Source organism: Pipistrellus kuhlii, unplaced genomic scaffold, assembly GCF_014108245.1.
Source record: "Pipistrellus kuhlii isolate mPipKuh1 unplaced genomic scaffold, mPipKuh1.p scaffold_m20_p_6, whole genome shotgun sequence".
Lineage (NCBI taxonomy): Eukaryota > Metazoa > Chordata > Mammalia > Chiroptera > Vespertilionidae > Pipistrellus > Pipistrellus kuhlii.
Genome location: NW_023425562.1, coordinates 46,048,107 through 46,071,513, shown reverse-complemented (window position 1 = coordinate 46,071,513; position 23,407 = coordinate 46,048,107). Strand labels below are relative to the sequence as shown.

Below are 23,407 nucleotides of genomic sequence, written 5' to 3'. Positions count from 1 at the left end.
ATGCAGACTTCCCTACACACTTCATACGGCACCTTAGGTGAGAAAACAAGCCCCCCAATGGCAACATACTTTGAAAAATGAGCATCATAGAAACAGTTTTCTGCAAAAGTGAGCATTATGGAAATGGTTTTCTGCAAGGACCCAGTATGCACGGGTTTTAGGTTTTCTTTATGTTTAGCTATCATTCCAAGTAGCATTTGGTGACCCAAGGCCACTTAGGCAGGACTTCTTCCCAGTTAAGAGACATGATAGTCCCTGGGAAAAGCCACTTCTGATAAAAGAAAACAGTCCTAATGGGCCTAACGGAAATCTCCCTAGGATATTTCAGCCTCATCAATGGCCCAAACAGACTCCTTGTGAGCTCTGGAAATGAGCTGTGAGACCATCAAACACGTAACCGGTAAGAGTCCATGTGAATGGAGCACATCACAGACTTGCTCCCCTACTGAGTGGGGTAGAAACAAAACCATTCCCCACCAGGAAGAAGAGAGAGAACCCCAGTCTGGTTTCTCTCACTCTGGGTGGCAGTGAGTGGGAGACTGCACATGTGGTAGCTGACTCAGCCCAGCTCTTGCTTCCGGATTCCAACAGGAATTCCAACTACTCCCCCGACCAGCTGCCATGGACCCACCTCTGGCAGGCCATGTGTGTGTGCCTAGGGGCATGTGGTCATTTTTCCCCCTTGGCAGTACATGCTACGTCATCTGTAGATGATGTTACATAGCTGGATCCTCCCCTGCAGTTCTCAGGCTGACCACGCTCTCCACGTGCCCCTGCCCTACACCTAAGCGTGGAGCTAACCTTTATGTCTAGAGGAGGCTGAGAGGTAGAAATGGATGGAACTCAGCAGAAAGCTGGCTTTGCTGACCTCCAAATGAAAAGAACAGGGCACCGTACCAGAAATATGAGCCCTTGTGCCTGGGACCTCAGGGTTTCAGAGTGGCATCCTATGCTTTCTGTAGGAGAGACCATGGGTCCCCACTCCATTCATTTGGTTCCCTCAATTCCATTCCTTGTCAGCATGGGGCATTTCCAAGGTGCCCTAATATCTAGAGACCTAATATCTAGAACTTCTTTTGAATGATTCTCTTTAAAGCCCTTGTTCATTGCAGCTCCTTTATTTTCCATGTGGGTCATGCACCAGTCTCCTAGGTTCATCCTTAAGCTGATGGTCTTACTTGACTGTGCCTGGGAGTCACGAGAGGTATTTGCATATATGCAGATTTCCAGTCCTACCTTCAGAGTCTGGAGGGGAGGCCAAACACCTTTTTTTTTTTTTGAGAGAGAGAACCTTAGATGCTTCTGAGATAGGTTAGCCAGGACCAATCATACTTTGAAACATGGCTCCAAGGGACAATAAAACTGACTCAGAAATTCAGAGTGCAGGCTTGGGGAGGGAACATGCCCATGGCAATGGCAGCACTGATTTTGCTAAGCTGCATTCCTGGCGGCTGGCTCCAGCTCCCTCTGACTCCCAACCTATCTGCCACATGGACGCCCTCTTTCCCAGCCTCTCCCCCTAATCCTCTTTTGAGAGGATGCTTAATCTCATTTCTGTTTTTATGTTTCTTCCCACTTAATGTTCTGTTTTATACTCTCCTTGTTTACATTTGCTAATGTTCTCCTTTTCTTGCTCATATATCTCACTGCCCATGAAGACCTGAGTGGCACCAACTTCCTGAAGAATTCTGTGGCCATCATTCACTCAGTAATTGAGGTGAAAGGTAGTGATCCCCTAGGATAATGCCAACACACTGCATCTAACAAATATCAGGGGGAAGGGACAGGAATCAAAGGTCAAAGCGACCCCTGGGAGCTGGTCCCACTGATGAAGAGTGTCCACACAAACATAGACTCATCTGAAAGAGGCACAGTGTCAGGAGCTGAAAAATATGAGCATTGCAAACACACCCAGGCAGTAGGGCTTTTCCCGTTTCCGGTGTCTCTCACGGTCATAGCGGTATCCCGGATAACAAGTACACAGCACGCGGCCGAAGTTATCTGTGCACTGCTGCTCACAGGGGGCCTCGGCACACACATCGTAATCTGAAAGAGGAAAGTGTGAGTTCATGTCAATTGCAGTCACTCCGAGACAGAGGGGGGTCGGTCACCTGGCTCTAGCTGGAACAGACTTTCTGGGCTGTGCTCTGTTCTAGGGCAACTGTGACGTGTGAACTCTTCCAGTCATGGGGGTCTCTGAGAAACGTGGTGTCCAGCTTCGCAGTGGTTAGAAGCTAACATCACTTGTGATTTCCCCCTGGGGGGTCACCATCTCATCCTTTGGTCTTTGTCCCTCATCCCAAGAGCAAAGGAGCTCTAGTTGGCCAGGCTCTGTTTTGCAACATTACCAGGGCCTGTTTTGTTGTTGTTTTTAACCAACTGCTGTAGAGTCAGGGAGTTCCTTCTGGTGGAACACTCAAGGACAGTAAGCCCTGGTGATAAGTGTTGTCCCTATAATGTGGAGAGCAGGCTGGCTCCTAGGAGTGTGAGGGAGGCTTTGGAATGGAGATGTGTGTGAGTTAGTGTGTGGGTTGAAGGTGTGCATGCCAGGGGTTGATTCTGCATGCTGAGAAGGGGCTGGGTAAGGTTGAATAGCTAGAGATCTCATTCTGGCCCTAAGCCTGTGTGGATTGGATGGGTGGTCTATTACTTGTAAAGACTTAGAGCATCTCCTTGTCTCCATCCTTACAAACTGGTAGTTAATGAGCCTCTGAAGGGATTTGGCTCTCTGTCAGGTGCTCAGGCTGAACATTTACTTGCCGAGTAGATCCAGCCTCTCATTAATCACAGCACTATCTTCCCCAGTGCTGACAGACAAGCTACCCTTGGCTTTGCTCTGGGACACATGAAGGTGGAATGTTGGGCTGGCAGCTCCTGCTTTAGGAGGGGTCCTTGTGACAAGGCTCATGCCATTTTCATGATGACCTGGGAAGCCTCCCTGACTAAGTGCTTCTCCCTAAGATGGGGATTCCTGGCTGCTTTGCCTGTGTGTGTCCCTGGTCAAACACACCTTCCTTAACTAAGCATCACCTCCAGGCATCAGTGTTCTGTGTCCTGCATTTCTCATGTTCATGGGCTTCCACATGGTTATCAAATGTCTACTCTGTGCAGGCCCTATTCTAGGAGGGTGCCACCCTGAGGTGAAGTGTGCAGGTTCTGGAGCCAACCTTGCCAACTCTGCCACAATTTCTGTGATCTTGGGTTCTTTAAACCTTCGCTTCCCTACCTATAAAATAGGTAACAGCAATACCGACTTCAGGGTGTTTTTATGAGATTACATAGGATGATGCATTAAGCACAATGCCCGACACACAGGGAGAGCTTCACCGGCTCTTCTGCTTTTTAAATTCTTAGTTCTTACACTTGTTTGGGTACCTGACAGGGACTGAGTCCTCTGGATTGCCAACAGGTGGTCCATGGACCATTGGTGGTCTGTGAAGTCTGAAAGGCTGGCGATTGTTGGTTTAAGGAAACCTTTGGAGCAGCGGTTGCCAACCAGGGGTCCGCAAATCACTGGTGGTCTGTGAGGTCTGAAAGGTTGGTGACCACTGCTCTGGAGTATAGCACCATTCCCCTCCTATAGTTTATACTCAATTAATAATGGTTGAACTGGAACAAATCAGATCATCTTATCACTTGGCCAATTAAGATAATACAGCATGGTGGTGGTGGTGGTGGGGCGGATATATCTGGTTGGCCAGATAATATTTTTAGCTTTGCAGGCCTTTGTTGAGACTATTCAACTCTGCTGTTGTAGGGCAAAAGCATTCACAGGCAGCACTTAAATTGATGGGTAGGACTATGTCCCAATAGAACTTTATTTAAAAAACTCACAGTGGGTCAGATGTGGCCCATAAGCATAGCTTGCTGACTCTTGACTTCCAGAACTACAACTATAATATGAGGCAATAACACTGTTTTAATTACAGCTTCTATTCTTTATTTAGCTTTAAATAAAATGAAATAAAATAAAATAAAATAAATTCTAGTCTCTTTTTACTATCTATGAGGTTAATTTATGTGTCAACTTGGCTAGGTCACACTACCCAGGTATTTATTTAAAAATTCTAGGTGTTTCTGAGGAGATATTTTTCAGATGAGATTAACATTTAAATTAGTAGACTTTGAGTAAAACAGATTGCTCTTCACAATGATGGTAGCATCATTCAATTAGGCCTTAATAGAGAAAAGATGGACCTCCCCTGCTAATTCTGTCAGCAGATGGTTTCTGGATTCAAAGTCTGACTCTCTCCTGGGTTTCCAATCTGCTGGCCTACTCTGTGGACTTTGGAGTTCCCAGCCTCCACATCTTGTCAGCCAATTCTTTAAAAATTAATATCTCTCAAGAATCCTAACTAACACACCATCTTTTCTGAGATCCTATATTTATACATTGCATTTTTGGGCAATAGAAACCTTTATGACTAAATATATTTTTAGTAAGTGATAAGCCAATACTGACTTATTTTTACAAATTAAAAGGAATTAACTTTAAAAATGTATATTTTATTGATTTTTTACAGAGAGGAAGAGAGTTAGTTAGAAACATCGATGAGAGAGAAAACATCGATCAGCTGCCTCCTGCACCCTTCCTCCCTCACTGGGGATGTGCCCACAACCAAGGTACATGCCCTTAACTTGACTGGAATTGAACCTGGGACCCCTGAGTTCACAGGCTGATGCTCTATCCACTGAGCCAAACCAGTTAGGCAAAACGAATTAACTTTTGAAAGTGTTCTAGCAAAAGCAAGAGAGCAGAGAATTAGCTACGACAGAGCAGGTTTCAGCTCCTGAGACCACTTTTCCTGGAAATACTCAGTTCTAGGCTACATTAATCATATGTGCTGTGGCCCCACCTCAGGATGAGGGAGATTAGTTTTGTCCCAGATGTTTGAAACCACAATACCTAACATTTAAAGGAACTGTAAGTATGTGGTATCCATATAATGTGTTTTTAATTAGTTGGGGTAAGGTCTTTAGCTGGGATCTTAAAATGATTGGCCTACACTTAATTTTTTTTTCAGTAGCTGCCACATTGAAATATAAAAGACACAGCTGGTGACTAAGAAAAGCTTGCTTATAAAAGAATGCAATTACTTTAACTTTTGTGGTTTTTCTCCCACCACGCTCTTAGCAATGGAATTGGCTGGCTGTGAGAAAGTCAGTCTTTCAGAGACCCGAGGCCATATAAACCATCGTGGGGGAAGAGATTTCCTAACAGCCTTCCTCACCCAGCTTCCTCAGAGGTCCCAGCTATGGATTAATGAACTCGCCCTCCTTCCACCGAAGAGAGCAATCAATGGGAGGGATTCATTTATTTCTAACAGATAAAACAATTGCTCTTCATGAGATAACACAACATGCAGTTGGCTGGGCTCAGAGACCTGGGTGCTGGGGCAACAGTGAAGAAACGCATGTCACATCACTCTCTCACCTGCCTGTTCCCAGCTTTGGGCCAACTAATCTCACGCTTTTCAAATGGTTCTTAGCCTTCCCTGTGTCAGTGCTGAATCCTTTGCAGTCTTCTTCCTCCTACTTGTCTAGGTTCTTGGCAGCCTCCCCAGATAACCTAGCTCGAGTCTCCCTCCTCTTAGATACCACCTCTGACCGCGCTGGTCCTCTGTGAGATGTGCCCCCCACACCCTTGAACATTTGCTGCACTGCAGGCCTCTAGTGCACATATTTTAGTTATTATTCATAACAACAGCAACAATAACAGTAACTGCTACTTACCAAGCTTCTAAGTACTTTAGATGCGGTAATAGTCTTAAACAACCACATGAATCAAATACTGATACTTTTCCTGCAAAATCTAATTTAGAAAGTAACTTGCCAAAGATCATTACTAATAGGGAAGTGTGCTGTGGACTGAATGCCTGCATGCTCTTGAAATCCATAAGGGGAATCCTAACCCTCAATGTGATGGTACTGGGAGGTGATTGGGCCACGAGGGTGGAGCCCTGATGAATGGGATTAATGACCTTGTAAAAGAGACACCAGTGAGCTCCCTTGCCCTTTTTGCCATGTGAAGACACAGCAAGAAGACAGCTGTGTATTAAACAGGAAGCTCTTTCCAGATACTGAATCTTGCAGCACCTGGATCTTGGACTTGCCAGCCTTTAGAACTCTAAGACACAAATGCTGGTTATGTAAATCGCCTTTATATGGTATTTTTTGGTATAGTAGTTGGAATGGACTAAGGTGGCATGGAACCATGAGGAAATCCAGTTCTGATTCTGTGCTGTCTAGACCCTGTCTACTTAGCTGGAGGGTGAGGGTGTTGAGGACTGGGCCTCTGTCTCCACAGAGCTGGGCTGTACACAGGGCTTGCTAATGGTCATGTGAAGGGATTTCAAGTTTAACACATGAAAAGCAGGTAGAAAGGTAGGGGAGGGCAGCTGTGTTCTGTGTGTGATATGCTGATTAGAGAATTACTCAATATATGATTATATGTTATGTAATGATTTAGACAGAGCATGCTACATGTAACCAAATCAGCATTGGAAGGATATAATGCCCCCACACAGAAATTACACATACACATGTACAGATAATCAGACACAGATAACACACGTCATTCCAGGCACACCTGAACGTTACAGACATCTGGTGATTAGTCATGAAGAAGGTGAGAAGGCAGAATCTTCCCTATGACATACCTTCTGGAATGCATTGTCCGAGAACAAATTTATACCCTTTGCAGCACTTTTTCCTAAGAGACAAACAAATAAAACACATTTTAAATGGACATGTTAGATAAAAACATCATTCTTTCCAGTTACTGGTCTTGAATTAAATAACTTGTGCCCAGAAAACACTGAAGCAACACTGGGTGAGTTGTTTTAAAGGAAATCTGAGATAAAAAGGGAAAATATTGTCAATATCACATGATCACATCTTCTAATAGCAGAATGTTCTTCTCATTACATAATACATGGAATTATTCCTTTGAATCCCACGAAGTGAATTCACTCAGAGATTTCAAGATACTATTTAAATTAAATAATTCCATATCTGCAGAATTAGGTATGAAAAGAACCTTCAAGGCTGACCTGGCCCCTCATATTACACACTAAGGATTCACAGAACTTGCTAATTATAATAACAGGTAGGGGCCCAGGGCACAAATACTTGCATCTTGAAAGGAACTGGCCATGAGGGCCACAGGGTGTGGGAGGCACAGGGGCGGGCCTGGGCCTACCCTCTGCACCCCCACCCAGCCCCTCCTGCTGTGACCCCCTGATCCTCTGTCTGCCAGCAGCTCAGCTCTCACAGCTGCTGCTCCCACAGGCTGACAGTATCAGACCTGCTTGCATCCACTGAAGGCGTGGGCCGGTGCCAGCAGTGGTACAAGGGGCTGCTGCCCTGATTGCCCCTCCGAAGCTGGGGAATGTGAAGAAGCCCTCAGGGGTGATCAAGGCTGGCAGCTGCTACTTGCACCCACTGATGGCACCTAGTGATTGGAACCAGCACTGGCAGTGGGTGTGAGTGGCGGCTTGAGTGGTAGCTTCAGCGTCATTGTTGGCAGTGGGTGTGAGAGGCAGCTGCCAGCCCTCAGGAGCAGGGGGAGGTGGAGAAGCCCAGAGGGGTGACTGGGGCTGGCAGCTACCACTTGAACCCACTGATGGCATTGAGTAATTGGGGCCAGTGCCAGGTGCTGGCAGTGGATTTGAGTGGCAGCTTCAATGCTGGCAGCAGGTGCAAGCAACAGGTGGTATTGTGGCATGCAGGAGCAAAGAATTTTCAGTAACTACCAGAAGTTTGCCCTGATGACAGTGACCAACCAGCACCTCGCATTGGTCTGGCACCCAGGCTCGCCTGATCCACCATCCCACCATGGCTAACGCTTGCCATGTCCCATGCATGGCCCTTGGTGGTCAGTGCACGTCATAGTGACTGGTTGGTTTTTCTGCTGTTTGGTCTATTTGCATATTAGCCTTTTATTATATAGGCTTAGCTAAGTATAATCACCACTGGATAATTATAACATGATTGCTAGTTATAGTAGAAGATGAGGACTGGAACCCAAGCATTCTAACTCCCACTGGAGTGCTTTTTTTAATGCCCATACCACGGAAGATACTGAAAGGGACCTAAATTAGCTAAGGATGAAAAGCTGCCAACAAGCAATTACTCACACACATATCCAAGTCTTAATCTCTGTCTGCGGTAGAGAAATGGTGCTATCCATTCCAAATGGGAATCTTCCCAGTGAAGATTCCAGCTCTGGTAGGAATGGGGGCGGGCCCTCCTAACAGGCCCGACCCTCAGCTGATAGCAGCTGCACCCTCCGGACAAAACAAGTACATCAAGTACATGAGAGTTCCAGAGAGGCAATCAAACAGGCAGACTTAGGAAGAGAGTTAAAATTTTGAACAGGGGACCAACATGAGGTAATTATTATTTTTATTAGAAATAATCAAAGGTGGGAACTAAAGCAAGTGCCCTCAACCATGTTAGACAAGACCTGCTGTTGAAGAATAATTTGTACACTTAGATGTCTTTTTTCTATCACATTGTAGTAAAAAAAATAAATTAACAGTATTGATTTCTACTTTTGCATATAATATACTCTATATACTATTGGTCAAATCCATTCTTGTAGACTGGTCTGCTAGATGGATTTCAATCTGTTGGGTGAAAGAAAAACTCCAGCAATCTCTTCCTATGACTTCTAATATTTAGAAAAATTTTATTCAATCTGTCACAAGTTTTACATAAAATTTATGAAAAATGTATACATCTTGTAAACATTGCATCTGGCAGGAGAAGTTTCTGGGCCTTATCAAGTGCTGCTATACTGCCTCCTTTCTCTCTGCAATACGTCTCATGTGCAGCCCAGCTGCGAGAGATAATCTTACTTCAAAGGCATAACACTGGACTTCCACTGGAAAACACAATGGCATCTGGGATGCTCTCGAAACCGACTTGAGGGAACTAGCTCAGGGTCCCCTGTGCTGCAAAGGACACATTTGCCTATTCAATATAGACTATTTTGAATCTTTCTTCAGCATATTTATATCAAAAGGGAGTGTATATGTATTTTATGTATGTATTTTAATGTATATGCAGGTATTTCTTCATATATAAATAAAATGTACTGATATAAATGGCGTGTGACAATGTCCAGAGTTTTCCTATTAGATATATGTCATACCATCTCCAGCTGAATTATAATTTTAGATGACAAAAGAATCCCATGGGGTATGAATTTATGATAATTACTATTTCTAACAGAATGTAGAGGATCTACTTTTATATTCCATGAAAACTTACTAGTAAATTCTACCTAGTTCTCCATAGTTTAACAAAGACCAAATTCCTAACAACCAAGAAGAAAATTGGCTTAATTGAGCATTCATTACAATGTTATGGTTATTAGTTACTGTGCTACATGAGGCTGTCCAACAGAAATCTATAAGAGGAAAAGCGGTACACTCCATGGTTTGAAACTAAGTGATTCATAGGAGAGTTAAATGGAGGGGGAAACATGTGTTTTTGATACTCATGTCTCAAGGATAACACCACATTTAAACATATGGTTCTGTGTTGCTCTTCCTACTTAAATGATGCATCCAAGGTACAGCTTCAGAGGTATTGGATAGCATTTAAAATTCATGCAAATGGATGCAATCCTTACAATCTCTCTTTCCACATCTCAGACATTCAACTTGGGCATTCTGACCTTGTTGAGCATTTCAAGGGCTTCGGATTGTCCACATGGTGGAGTCCAAAGTAACCTGCCTTTTGCCTTGTTACAAAATTAAGTGAGAACGCAGTGATATGATATGTTTTCAAAAGGCTACGGAGCTCTGTCGGAAACAGATCTGAGCTTCAGGATGGCCGCGCTTCATTTAAATACCTGCTCAGCTATGATTAACCTCCCCCTCTGCTGCTTTTTCTTAATTGCATAACTAATGCCATGTCTCTGCTCAAGAATAGGAGGTTTGAGAGGCCTCCACAACCTCCTGTCTCCCCCAGAATTCCTGGGGATGCAGCATTATTTTGCATGTTAAACACACATCCATCATAAATCACCATTTAAAATAAACAATGAAATATTCCAAAAACAATCACTGACTACACATGTTCTACCAGTTCAAAGATTACTTAGAACATAATTTGCGCATAATGAAGTTGAGATAGCCCACGTCAAATCCCTTCCTGGTTATGCAAGCACTTGCTAGTCCTAACTACACACAGGGCTGTGTAGTTTTTATCTTTAAGCAAAACAAACTCAGACGGGGGAAAGCTCATGTGGATTCAGGGGAGGCCGTCCTTCTTAATATGCTTCACGTGGCGCAGCTTGGTTTTCCAAATGCAAATGCTTTCCTCATTTCTTGGCAAGAGGCCGTAGCGATTAGACAGTTGTTACGCAGAAAGGGTGACATCTGGTAATTAGGAAAGTCTGTGGAGCTTTCCCCTGGGTGCCTCTGAGTAAGTAACACACATAAAAAAATCATAAATAAAAACAGTGCAGCCCGAAGTATATCCCATCAACCAATGTGTGCGAGAACTTTTGGAAGGGAAAACTAAATCAAGGCAATGAAGATAACAGAGGTACGGCCATCCACCGTCTGCTGTTAGCTATCAGATTCTAGAAAAGAATTTTAAAAAATAACATTAGAGGACTACAAGGGACTTCGAAAGGTCAAGTGAATTAGTAGGCAAGAAATATGTCAACACATGCTCCAAGGCAACAGTAAATTTTCCTATGATTTACTTGGGGTTTTCTTTCCAGAACTGCCTAGACATGCACCAGATAGATCATTTTTTTTTTATTTTTTTTTTTAATGAGAGACCTGCGCTTTTGTGAGTTCTTGGTGCCAAGCTCTGTGCAGTGGGTGAAGCAATGGCTTTAGGGTCAAGCAAACCAGGCTTGTGGTTTGGAAGAGCTCAGGATGTGGCCTCAGGCTCATTTCTAAAACTCGCTGAGCTTCAGGTTCCTCATGGATGAAACATGAATAATAACATTTGCTTCACAGGATTATCACACTGATTACAGATATCAAAGTACCTAGCACAGGGCCTGGTTCAGGGTCAGAATAGTGTGCTAGCTGCAGCTTTCTTTTCTTTTTTGTTTTTTACTCTCACCCAAGGATATGTTTTTATTCATTTGAGAGGGAGAGGAAGGGAGACAGAAAGAACCATCATCAGTTATCTCCCATACGTGCCCCAACCCTGATCTGGGATCAAACCCACAATCTACGTATGAGCCCTGTCAGGGAATTGAACCTGAAACTTTTTGGTGTAAGGGATGATGCTCCAACCAACTGAGCCACCTGTCTAGGGCTTTTTTTTTTTTTTTTTTTTTTTTTTGCTTTATAAATTACTTATTCTTCTTTTGTTTTTTTAATTGAACTTATACGGGAACAGGTTTCAAGTGTATTACTCAATAAATGATCATCTGCACACTGCATCGTGCACCCATCACCCCTAGCAATAAGTGAATAAAAAAAGCTGTGTTACTTTTCACAACAGAATACTAGCTGCAGCTTTATGAACATGGCAAGAAAACAACAAAGCCACTCCACCCAGATGCCTTCATCTTAAGACTCATATCTTTCTTCCACTTCTTATTCAGTGGTAGATGCCATGTCTTCTCCCAAAAAAAGAAGGGGGGAGAAACTTCTGGTTTCAAGATGATGGAAAAGTCATGTTTTTTGCCTTCTTCTTCCACAGGTTAATCCCAAATAACAAAATGAACATGAAATGAAAATGCAAGCTCATATCCCATGGATTCAGGAGTTTTCTCTAACTTGGAACATGGCCAGCGGATGGAAGGATGGGATGGATTTTGCAGACTGGAGTAACTCAAACCTAAGTGTCTCCAGAGGAGTTCATCACAGAGCAAGGCTTAGTAGTTGCAGACACCAGGCATCGAAAAAAGTGGAGGCCAGAAGAGAGCAAGATGAACTGATAGTCTGGTGAGAAGTTGGATTCCCAGTCCCCCACCTATACCCCCCAAAAATCCAAGCAGTTAGCCTGATAACCTTTCTTACTCCTGCAAAAGGCAGAAGTTTGTGAAAACTGTACGGGAGAAACTCAAGATTAGGACACCAAGCCAGGGAACTGAGTGGAATCCTGACATGCAGAGTTCCAGATGTTCTTAAAGAACCCCTTCAATTTAATATTTCATATTTCATTTTAAAACATTGAAGCTCTTCTGATGATAGCTTCTAAAGGCAAACTGATGGTGGCTTCCTCTCATCAACTAGTCAGTTCCAAAGGAAGACGCATGAGACTGAAAATCTGTAGAGCCCAACTTGCTTAATCCATGTTCACCATTCCAACTGTGGCATGCTGTGGAGGGGGTCCATGAGAAACTTTAGTCAGGAAGAACACAGGACAGGGATTCCTTGAGGCTATAATTAAGGGCCCGAGGATCTAAAAGTGGTCCTGAATGTCCTTGTCAAGCTCCTAAGTGTGAGGAAGCCTTCCTCTCTTCCTTTTAACCTTCTTGCTTTCCAAAACTTTTATTGAGCTTTGCGTGACTTCCTGTGAACTATTAGGATTCCTCTCATGCTAGAAGTCCTGAGAACAGAACCCAGTAAAATGACTCACCTCCCATCTCGGCATGCTTGGTTCCAGCCATTAAACCAGAATGTACACCCCACCCCCCGAAAACGGAATATGTTTACTACAGCAATCAGTAAACTGAAGACCAAACAAACCTACCCATTTATTCATCTATGTATTATCTTGTTACTGCTGCATCAATGTCTATACTAAAAGAATTGTAAGGAATCTGTTATGGATAACTTGCTGTAGTGTATGCAATTTCTGATGGTGAAGATCAAATGATGGAAACAGTATGGCAGTTCCTAAAAGAATTAAGCAGAGTTACCACGTGATTCAACAATTCCACTTCTGAGTAAATAGCCCAAAGAGTTGAAAGCAGATTTGAATGGATGTTGGTTCTTGGCAGCACCTTTCACAGTAGCTAAAAGGTGGTGACAACCCAAATGTTCATCATCAGTTGACTGGATAAACAAATGTGCTATATACACACAACAGATATGCAGATATGAAAAGGAAGAAAATCCTGACACAGGCTACGATATGGAGAAAACTTAAAAACATTATGCCAAATGAAATAACACAGGACAAATATTGGGTCATTCCACTTATATGAGATACCTAGAATAGTCAAACCCACAGAAACAGAGAGAATGGTGGTTGTCAGAGTCGGGGGGGGGGGAGGAGGGGAGAGGAATGGGAAGTTATGGTTAGGGTGTTAATTTGGGAAGATGTTCTAGAGATGAATGGTGATGATAATTGCATGACAATGTGGAAAAACTTAATGTCACTGTACTAAATACCTAAAAATAGTAAGTTTGATGATGTACATATTTTACGACACAAATATAAAATGATCAAATGAGGAAGGAACATCATTGAAGTTACTCCTCTAATCATTAATACCCTGGTCATGGTGTCATCTGGGTTTTAGCTATGTGAATTACAGAGGGAAAGTGTGTGGGGGCTATTCTTAAATGGAGCTAAGGTAACAAACCAGAAGTTATTTACCCCCACAAGACTGTGGGTGATAATTATTTCTTCATTCAACAAACATTCATATTGCATCTACCCAAAGGCAGAATAGCTGATGGTGAGGGCCTTGGGCCTTGGGGATGTATCTTCTGGGTTTGAATCCAGGCTCTGCTGCTTTCCAGCTGTGGGACCTTAGACAAGCGACTTTAAGTTTCTCCTCATCTGTAAAATGGGAACAGCTTGGTGTGAGGGTTCAATGAGTTAGGGTGCAAGGACCTTAGTACTTCACTGCTGGCCTACATTCATTCCAACAGAAAATATAAGAAGAAATATGATGGGTTTCCTGTTGTGTCACTGCTCTGCCCTCACCTTCAAGGACCCTGGAATGTTGCAGAGGAGGGAGGGTCAGGAAATCTGCGGCCCGCCATAGGCAGACTTCCCATGGGCCTGCTTCAAGTGAGAGGCAGAGCAATCAATACAAGGGCCGGTATCTTGGCCATATTTGTTTCCACGCAAAAGCCTGTGTGCAGATGATCTTATCGGATCATCTTGCAGGAGAAGTGAAACCCTAAAGCATTCCATCTCCCTCTCTCTGATCAGCATGGTATCTGTTCTCAGTGATGAAATGCACATGTTTGGAACTCTGACTGTTTACTCAAAGCTGGCCCAGGAGCACACGGCAATTCAGACGACAGCCCAGGGTGCGGGCTGAGAACACTTATGGTCACTTTTGCAGGGTGTTTCTGCCGGCACCTCCCCACCTCCCTGGCACAGTGTCCTCAGACTCACAGGGTCAAGGACCTCCACAGCAGGCCACCTGGGATTGATTCAACTCCTCCTCTTCGTACCTATGCCAATGTCAGCTCAACCCTCTTCTTGAACAATCCCCCCCCCCCCCCTTATTTATGTCCCCAAATGAGCTTCTACCTCATCAACCTCAATTGTCTTGTTGGCTATCTGCCTTTTCCCAATTTCTGAAATATAAGAAAAATTTTTTAACAAATTATAAAAAAGTAGCTTGGTATTATATTTGTAAAAATGTAAAATTGTATCTATGTACATACTTAATATATGTATAGGTTGTGAGATAATTTTATATTATTGTAAAATACAAAGATCACATTGGGTAGTCATTAAGTTGACTTATGTGGATGTGATGTTTTTCTCATGTTCTTTTCTGTGTGTTCTCTGGTTTTTCTGTAATGAGCAGGTGTTGATTTTGTAGCAAAAGAAAATAGAGGGAATAAAATAGAGAGATCTTTAGGAACTTTCAGGTGTCTTGGCACATTTTGAATGCCAGGCTTGGCAACAGTTTCAGAAACTCTGGATTTGAAATTTGGTTAGGGTGTAATGCTCATGAACACATGTTTGAGAATCACTGCCTACAGGGTTATTTAACCAATCCAGAGACTGAGCAGTGACATTTTGGAACAACTTGACCACTGAGGTTTCAACCAAACTGCTTTTGACCAAGTCACCTGGAACCAATATATGGTATTTATTAAGAAACTAGAGGCTCAGGGCACAGATTTGAGCACATTGAAAGGAAATTAATTATAAGAAATGTTTTAGAGGCCTGAGAGTGACTGAGGGAGGTTGGCTCCAGGTAATGTCCAGCCCATCTTGCCCAGTCGTGATTGTCTGGACTCCAGCAGCAAGCTAACCTACTGGTCAGAGCATCTGCTCCCTGGTGGTCAGTGCATGTCATAGCAACTGGTTAAACAGTTAAACAGTCGGACACTTTAGCATATTAGGCTTTTATTATATTATAGATGGCCTGAGGGATTTAGTGCACCATTTGGCAGGATATTCATTATTTTTTCACCTCAAGTAACTGGTTTAATAGAGATTTCTCATAGAGAGGATTTTAATGAACAATTTTCTCTATTTGTGAGACGCATTTAAACCAAGGAATCTCTGCTCATGTTTAGAAATAAACATGCTAATTTTCAGAAGCACTGATGGCTGTGAACTGTGTCTCATTGTCCCTGGACAGTACAGTGACACTGTGGGACCCAAAGCTCTCACTGTTGACTTATTTTTATTCTAACCTTAACTTTCTCAGCATTCTAGAATCACCTGAATGGCATTCTCCAAGAAAACCTATCTTCAAGAATTGAGTTATTCATGATAAATTGAGCCATACAAGTTATCTACGGTGGTTACCAAGGTATTTCTGGAAGTTTCCTGACTGCTCCTCCACCTTCTCCTCCCACTCAGGGCTTTCTCTATAGATGAGCCATTGTTTCTTCACTCTCTCTTTTTCAAAGGGTAGTTATAGCCTTAGGATTTCAACTCTCACCTCTCTAACTCATGACTCTTAAACTGCAAACTTACAAGGATCTTAATGGCCTTCATTTTGCTTGTCTGCATTTTCTAAGTTTTCTATAATTATCAGATATTACTTTCGAAATGAGAAAATGTGCTATTAATATTTTAAAACTAAGTAGAAAAATATTATTTCTCACTGCCAAGGTTGAATAGAATAAAATCCTTGATGGACTGAGAGCATAAAGGCAAATAATCCATAATCCTGTTTTATAAATATTGTCCTCTAATTTTTTCCCCTAGTAGAAGCCCCACAACAGCTGCCTTTTCAAAAGCTCACTACTGGGTCAGAGATAACTAGCTGTTTTCCTAAATCTATCTTCTCTTTTTTGTTCAGTAACAAAATCCCAAATTACATCTGAGTATATAACCACCCAGAATAAAGGAAATGTTTCCCAGACTCTTGTTCTACCAGGCATAGCCTTATGAATAAGCCTGGCCAATGGGAGGTGAGTGACAATGACATGTGCAACTTTGAGGTGCAGCCCCTAAATAGAAGAGGCACACGCCCTCCATTTTTCACCTTCCCATGAGTGGGAACTTAAAAGAAGTGGTGGTGAGCCATCTTGGACAATGAGATTGACACCTTAACAATGAGTGGATGGGCATACAAGGGAGCTGAGTCAATGATGTTATTCACCACCGTGTGAGCTAAGGTTTCCTGATAGTTTTGGTAAGAGAAACAAGCTTCCATCTTGTTTAAGCTATTATTTTTGGTTTCAGCTGCAGGAGCCTAAGCTAAAATAACTGATGGAAATGAATCCTTGGGGAAAAGTCTATTGAAATGCAAGGTTCATAAGTCAAAAGGGGCCCAGAGAAGACATGGCCTTTCATTTTGCTCCAGTAATAACTGTGCATGGAATCCTTGAGTCTTATAAAATACTGACCCTTGAAATATAAATGTCTGGGACCTTCTCTGTAAATTATCCAAAGCTACAGAGCTCTCTGCTTTGATAGGAGTTCTCTCCACACAGTAGACAGAATTTTGTTGGTGCTCATCCCCCTTTCCTATACTTCACCATGTCAATGAGGCATTCCAGAGAGATCTCAGCATAGGAAACATAAATACAATTCACTGATTCAAATTTTTACCCACAGGTCAGTCACTTGGGAATTAAATGAGGCAGTTTTAGAGAGTGTTACTTGTAATGATGTGGAAAGACAGAAAGGATCCCAATCTGAGATTTTCTCTTTTAGGTTAATTAATCATGATGTCACACAGCCCATTCCTCACATGCATAAAACCCTCATGGAAAAATAAAATACAACTGACATTGATTCAGATCTAGGTTACTGGAGGGTAGAAATTCAAATAACACTGAAAATGGGATTTCTACCTACACATCACTTACAGATAAGAGTAGGAATCTTCTATTTGCTTTAGACAATATCAAGCAAAAATTTCAATTCATATTAGTTAAGAACTGGAAGCACTGAGTCTGACTTAATTCAACACACACTTATTTGAGAGCTCACTTATACACTAAGCCAGCATTTTCCATAGATTGTTTAATTTAATTCTCATAACCACCCTTTCTAAATATGGGAAAACTGAAGCACAGAACACTTAAGTAACTTGTTCAAATTGGTAGCTGAGCTGGATAAATTAATCCCAGGCTGCAGGACTCCCGAGGCCACTTCTTCCATGAACTGGGTGTTACAGGAGAAATGGAAATGATTAAGATTTGCATTTAGCCCTTGAAGACAATGTAGGAATGTAAGATATATATATATATATATATATATATATATATATATATATATATATATATCCCGAGAGAGTATTAAAAGCATCCTAACACAAATAGAATGTGTTCTTTCGGAAGAGTATTAACTCAGTTTCAGCGGCTGCAGAAATTAGGACCCATTGGAATTGGTCCTGCCCGAGAAAAATATACCAGGCCCCGTATAAAGGGGCACCCGCCCTCACAACCTACCAGTCTTGCCTCTCCAGCTTGGTCCCAAATTCAGTTTGCCAGCTGGTTCGCTATCTCAGCTTCCCTCTGGGGAAGATGTCCCTGTCTTTGGTTCAGGGTGTCCTCAGACCACCTTTAGGATCTGCCTTTCAAGCCCAAACTTTATTTAATCTGTAAGCCAGAGAGTCATATATAGACTCAGCAGAGAGGTAGAAAAGACAAGACTGTAGAGTCTACAGTGTAGACAGAGAGAGCAGCTAGAACCAGAATCCAGGGGCTGCTTAGCAGCTCAGCCACCATTCTAGGGTAGTTAGCTCACAATACAATATACAGATGTATTATAGAATGGTACATTTGAAACTTATATCCCAATAAACCCAATAAAAAAGAAAAAAAATCAAATGTGTTTTACAAGCCTGAGCTTGCTTTAAATAACATGGAAGTTCTAGTATCTCTGGCAATATGAATGCATAATTCATTGGCAGTACCTCGGTGCTCTCTGTCTTCTGTTTGGCTTGCCCTAGGTCTGGATCCTTACTCTCAGCCAAAATAAATCCTTCTGTGGGTTCCATTAGAGAGAAGGGTTCAGACTGATAAACAGATGCACTGTATCATGTACTTGACCACTCCTTGTTGTTGAATTATTAACTGACTCCACTCCTCCAGATCTTTGAAATGCTTTCTCATCTGTTCTTCTGATGTAACCTCAGGCCATCGGGCTCTCAGAAGTTGGAGAGAGCAGTTTTTCCCCCCCATTCCAAGAATGGCATTTAAGATAAAGAGAAAATAGTGCCATACAATTAAGTGTAATCTGTAACCTTGAAAACCTGCCATAGTGGCTTCAGTATCATTTACTCACACATCCCAAAGCATTGCTAGAAGGTCTAGTCTATAGTGACAGAGGATTCCTTTTATTTAATTTTAGGGGTCAAACAAAAGTCCACCAGGAGAACAGGGCATCCTCAAAAAAGACCACTATTTCAGGGCATCAGGGCGTGTTCAACTCAGGGGAGTAACTCTTTGATGGAATTCCAGGCTCTATAATAAAGGACAGAATCTGGGTATTGTGGTGGGAGTGATGCCTTATAGTAAGTTGAAGTCGAGTTGCTTTCTGAAGTCTAATAAAGGACACCAGTAGCTGGCTTTTCTTGCAGAACTTCTGGGACTGACGTGTGCTTGGTAGCAGGATGGAGGGATGGTGGTAGAGCACAGGTATAGATGAGATGGCCCTTTCCCAAGGAACCATAGTGCTATAGGTGACTCCATTTGGGGCCAGTATCTTCCCAGGGACAGGAGCTCATGGGGCCTTGGACAGTTGTGAAAAAGGCTAACACAGGTATATATTATGAAATCAGAGTCTACTAGATGGCAGAATTCTACAAGGTAGGCCTTAACCCTTACAGGAGCTTCCCTGAGTCAAAAGGTAACATCCAGAGTAGAACAAGAATACCCTGACAACCACCCAGATGAGCCTCAGCTCCAGGACACCTGATCAGCAGCAGCCTGAGGCTGATCCTACTGCACAACTGTAGGCTATATGCTGACCAGCTGGGCCTAAGCACGATGCTTTCCCGCAAATCATGGGAGACCCTCTGCAGTGCCATTTTCTCACCTGTGATTTGTTCTGGAAGATAATGATAGCAACACCCTTTCTATATTTCCACTGACACAGAGAAGGCAGCTCTGACAGCAGTGGGGACCTTCAGGTCTAGCAGGTTCCCGGTATGTGACTTTCCTTTGGTTTGTTGGCTTTTTTCTGCTGACAGAGACCATAGTTCTAGTTGGCCTCCTGAGCATTCTTCTAGAAAGAGTCTCCCAGCAGGTGCTGCTTCTTCTAACAAATTTCCAATGATACCATTCAATATCCCCATCCCACCTTCTAACGAGGAGGCTCTGTAAGACCCACTGTCTGATAAAACCTGGACAGCAGGCTTTATGTTGAAAGGCAGTGGTGGTAGAATCAGCAGAACAGTGGTAACATTTACTGCTTTCTGTGCACAGCCTGGTACGTCATGCCCTCCAGCAGAAGCCAGCAAGCCAAGGAGAAATCACATACCCAGGTCCTGCCCACCTTTCCCTAAAGACTGTGTTCCTGCTGCCGCCGGGCTTCTTGCCTTGGGGGTCTCACAGAGAGTTACAAGGTAAGAAACTGCCCCTTCTATGGTTTCCGTGAATCATCAAGAACAGCAAGATAATCTATGACTATCCCCATTTTACAGGTGAGGAAATTGAGGACCAGGCAGTTCAAGAATCTCCCCCAAGGTCACACCATGAAGAACAAGGACAGCCGAGATGTCAGTCCCCAAAGAGAGAAGCACAATGTCTAGTTCTGAATGGTCACTGATTAACATCGGAATGAAAAAAAAAAATGCAGATGTGGAAGTCCTCACACCACCATGAGCAGAGCCCACTTCTGAGGCCAGGAGTGCTAGAGCCACTCAGCTGGACCATCAGTCTGATGGCACCGTGTGCTGGGCTGCTCTCTCCTCCTGGGCACAGCACCCATCGTTCCATCCCCTGGCTCTAGGCGGGGAGCTCTGGACACATGGTTATTGGGTTAGGGCACAAAGGTGGGTAAAACCAGTTTGTGTCTCGCCAGCGTGGCCGAGGGTGAACCTGAGTGGGGGCGGCTGAAAGGCTTAGAAAGGACAGACAAGGGAATGAAAGCTGAGTCTCGGTGGGATGCTGCTTCTCTGAGAGACAGCGACTATGCCCACATATAGCAGATGCTACCATGCAAAGTAAGGGCGTAATCAAGATGTTTACAACATGAGTTTCAGTCCTACTCAACTACATGCACCTGAACTCTATCAAGCATACATTACTTAGGCACGTAGGGCCATGTGATCGGACCATAGGTTCAAGCTTACAACTGCAACTGTTGGCTATAATTGTGCTGGGAGGGCCCTGCCCTCCAAGCTGGGACTTGCACATGGCAATGAGAGGACTGTGTCCTCTCATCAGTCTGAGGCTTGAACCTGTCCAAACACTGTAGCTGCTCCCCACACCAGTTCATCCTTCCTAGGACACAGTGAGGATGATGGGCAGTTCACATTCTGAGTGAGTGCCAGGTTGAATTGAGAGGGTTTCAGAATTACTAGAAAACCTGCTGAGATGTAGAGGAAATCCCTCCTGTTTTGACTTGGATTAAAATGTAAATAGCTTTCCCTGTCTGATCCCAAACACATCTAATGCACTCTTCAGAGGCCCTCCTCCTAGAAGCCTTGGAATTCCACCCCAGGCAGGGGTTTCCACTTTCTCTGAACATTCACATTCTTACAACCTGCATCCATCCCAGGATATCTAGAAAAAACAAACAAACCAAAGAAAACAGTGATTCTTAATCCTGGCTGCATGCTATATCTACCAGAGAACTGTTTAAAAATAAAAGATGAAAAAATATTTATGCCCAGGCCCAGCCTTGAAGTAAATAAAATCAGAATCTCTGGGCTGGAACCAGAGAACTGGTATTTTAAGAAAAGTTCCAGGGGGTACTGAAGGCCTAGGTGGTGGTGGTGGTGGTGTGGGCTGGAGGGGGTCAAAAGGGAGGGAAGAAGACATATGAAATACTTCCAACAATAAAGAATTATCCTATATAATAAAAGGCTAATATGCAAACTGACCAAACAGAGGAACACCAGTCACTATGATGTGCACTGACCACGAGGGGGCAGACGCTCAATGCAGGAGCTGCCCCCTGGTGGTCAGTGCACTTCCTCAGGGGGGGCACCGCTCAGCCAGAAGCCCTGAGCTGGGCTCACAGCTGGCAAGTGCAGCTGCTGTGCCGGGAGCCTCTCCTGCCTCCAAGACATCCCCTGAGGGCTCCTGGACTGCAAGAGGGCACAGGCCAGACTGAGGGGCCCTCCCCACAAATGCAGAAGTTTTATGCACAAGGTCTCTAGTTTAAAAAAAAAAAATCTTAAAAGAAAAGAAAAGCACCAGGACTGAGAAGAAACGCCTTGGGATTTCACTATATCCTTTTCCCCACCCAGCTGGGCACTCCTCTGAGAAAGGCCCCAGCCTGGTGTTGTGCTGCCCTCAGCATCGAGCCCAAGCCTTACCCATAGTCAGCGCTCCTCAAATGTGTGCTGAGTAACTGCATCTTCGCCAGAAAATCAAGCAGTGCCCCAAGGGGAGAGGGAGCATTGCTTTGATTGTAAGGTAAAAGCTGTATGTGTGTCATCTCCTGGGTTGGGCAATCCGAGTACATGAATTCCAAGGAAAATAAATTTCCCCATGTTAACATCCCGAGGGAGGAACAAGCTATGTTGTTGGTTATCTCCTGCTTTCAATTAAAGAGCCTGCAGCCAGATTCCTTTGTGCTCCTAGGTTTGTAAATGGCACACTCTCAATTATTTATCTAATTAAAGGTGAGCCAGAGGGCAGCGCCAAACACTCGCCTGGTGAACCTGAGCACCACTTCGAGCCCTTGGAATTCTCAAGCTTATACGACTCGGCTTTGTGGATCCAATTTCCAAAAAAAAAAAAAAAAAAAAGGAAAAACAAGGCACAGTAGATAGAAGGCCATAAATTCCATTTCAGAAATGAAAGCATGCAAGCCGGCTGGCATGGAGCGGTGAGGATGCTGTGCAGTGTGGCTGGCGGTTTTGTTGCTAGGCTGCCTAAATCAAACAGCCCTAACTCCCTGGCAGGGAGGCAGTCCTAGGCATCCCTACCTCCCAGGGTTGCGCTCTCTCTCCCATCAAAGGATGCTTAACTTTTTAAATCACCAATGAACAATAAATCCTCTTAAAAAAGGAACAGGGACCAACCCAGGGTGATCTGCAAGTGGAAGTGGAGGAAAGAACATCTTTCACATGCAAAGACAGGCTCCGGGCTCATTGTCAGTAAGACAAGTGTTGTGAATTGTTGTTAGTGGGGTGGGTCTGTGCCAATTCTTTCTAAGGACCAGCCTGTGATGTGCATATGACACAGCCTGCTGTGCTGTGGGTACAGTTGGTGGCTGTGGAGTGAGCAATGAGAATGACCCCAGCGGAAATCAAGTGTCTCTCCCCCGGCCCCCAACCTTTACTTGCCATGAAGTGTCAGCTGCTGCGAAAGAGTGATTTGGGAACAATAACCCAGCTGGAAGTCAGGATACTTGGGTGTGAGAGTACCAGGAGCAGTAGTAACAATAGCTAGTGTTTTTAAAAAATATATATTATTGATAGTTTACAGAGAGGAAGGGAGAGGGATATAAAGTTAGAAACATCGATGAGAGAGAAACATCAATCAGCTGCCTCCTGCACACTCCCTACTGGGTAGGTGTCTGAAACCAAGGTACATGCCCTAGACCAGAATCGAATCTGGGACCCTTGAGTCCCCAGGCTGATGCTCTATCCTCTGAGCCAAACCAGTTAGGGCAATAGCTAGTGTTTAATGAGCACATGCTATGTGCCTTTCATTGATTGCCCTGCACTATAGTACCATGAAGAGGCATTATCCTTACTTTACGGATCAGGAAACTGAGGTCCAGAGTAGTTAAGCAACTTGCCCAAGTCACACAGCTGCTAAGTGACAGGGCTGGAACCTGTACCCAAACCTTCTGGCTCTAGACTTCCTAATCATCCTGTTCTATAACCTCACAACTGGAACCCACCTCTCTTCTCCATCCCTGCTGCCACCTTAGGATCTCTTACCCTTACCCTTTTTAAAGCTTCTTCATTCAT

General features: G+C 43.7%; 1 protein-coding gene across 2 annotated transcripts in view; it reads right to left on the bottom strand.

Annotated features, from left to right (window-relative positions):
• CCBE1 (collagen and calcium binding EGF domains 1) overlaps positions 1–23,407 on the bottom strand; it is a 166,952-nt gene that overhangs the window by 18,003 nt on the left and 125,542 nt on the right. For both annotated transcript variants that reach the window (XM_036418581.2, XM_045574295.1), the window contains exons 3-4: positions 6,660–6,712; positions 1,912–2,046 (exon numbers count right to left, since the gene is read on the bottom strand). In XM_036418581.2, coding sequence (XP_036274474.1) covers positions 1,912–2,046; positions 6,660–6,712 — 188 coding nt within the window. The remainder of the gene's footprint in view (positions 1–1,911; positions 2,047–6,659; positions 6,713–23,407) is intronic.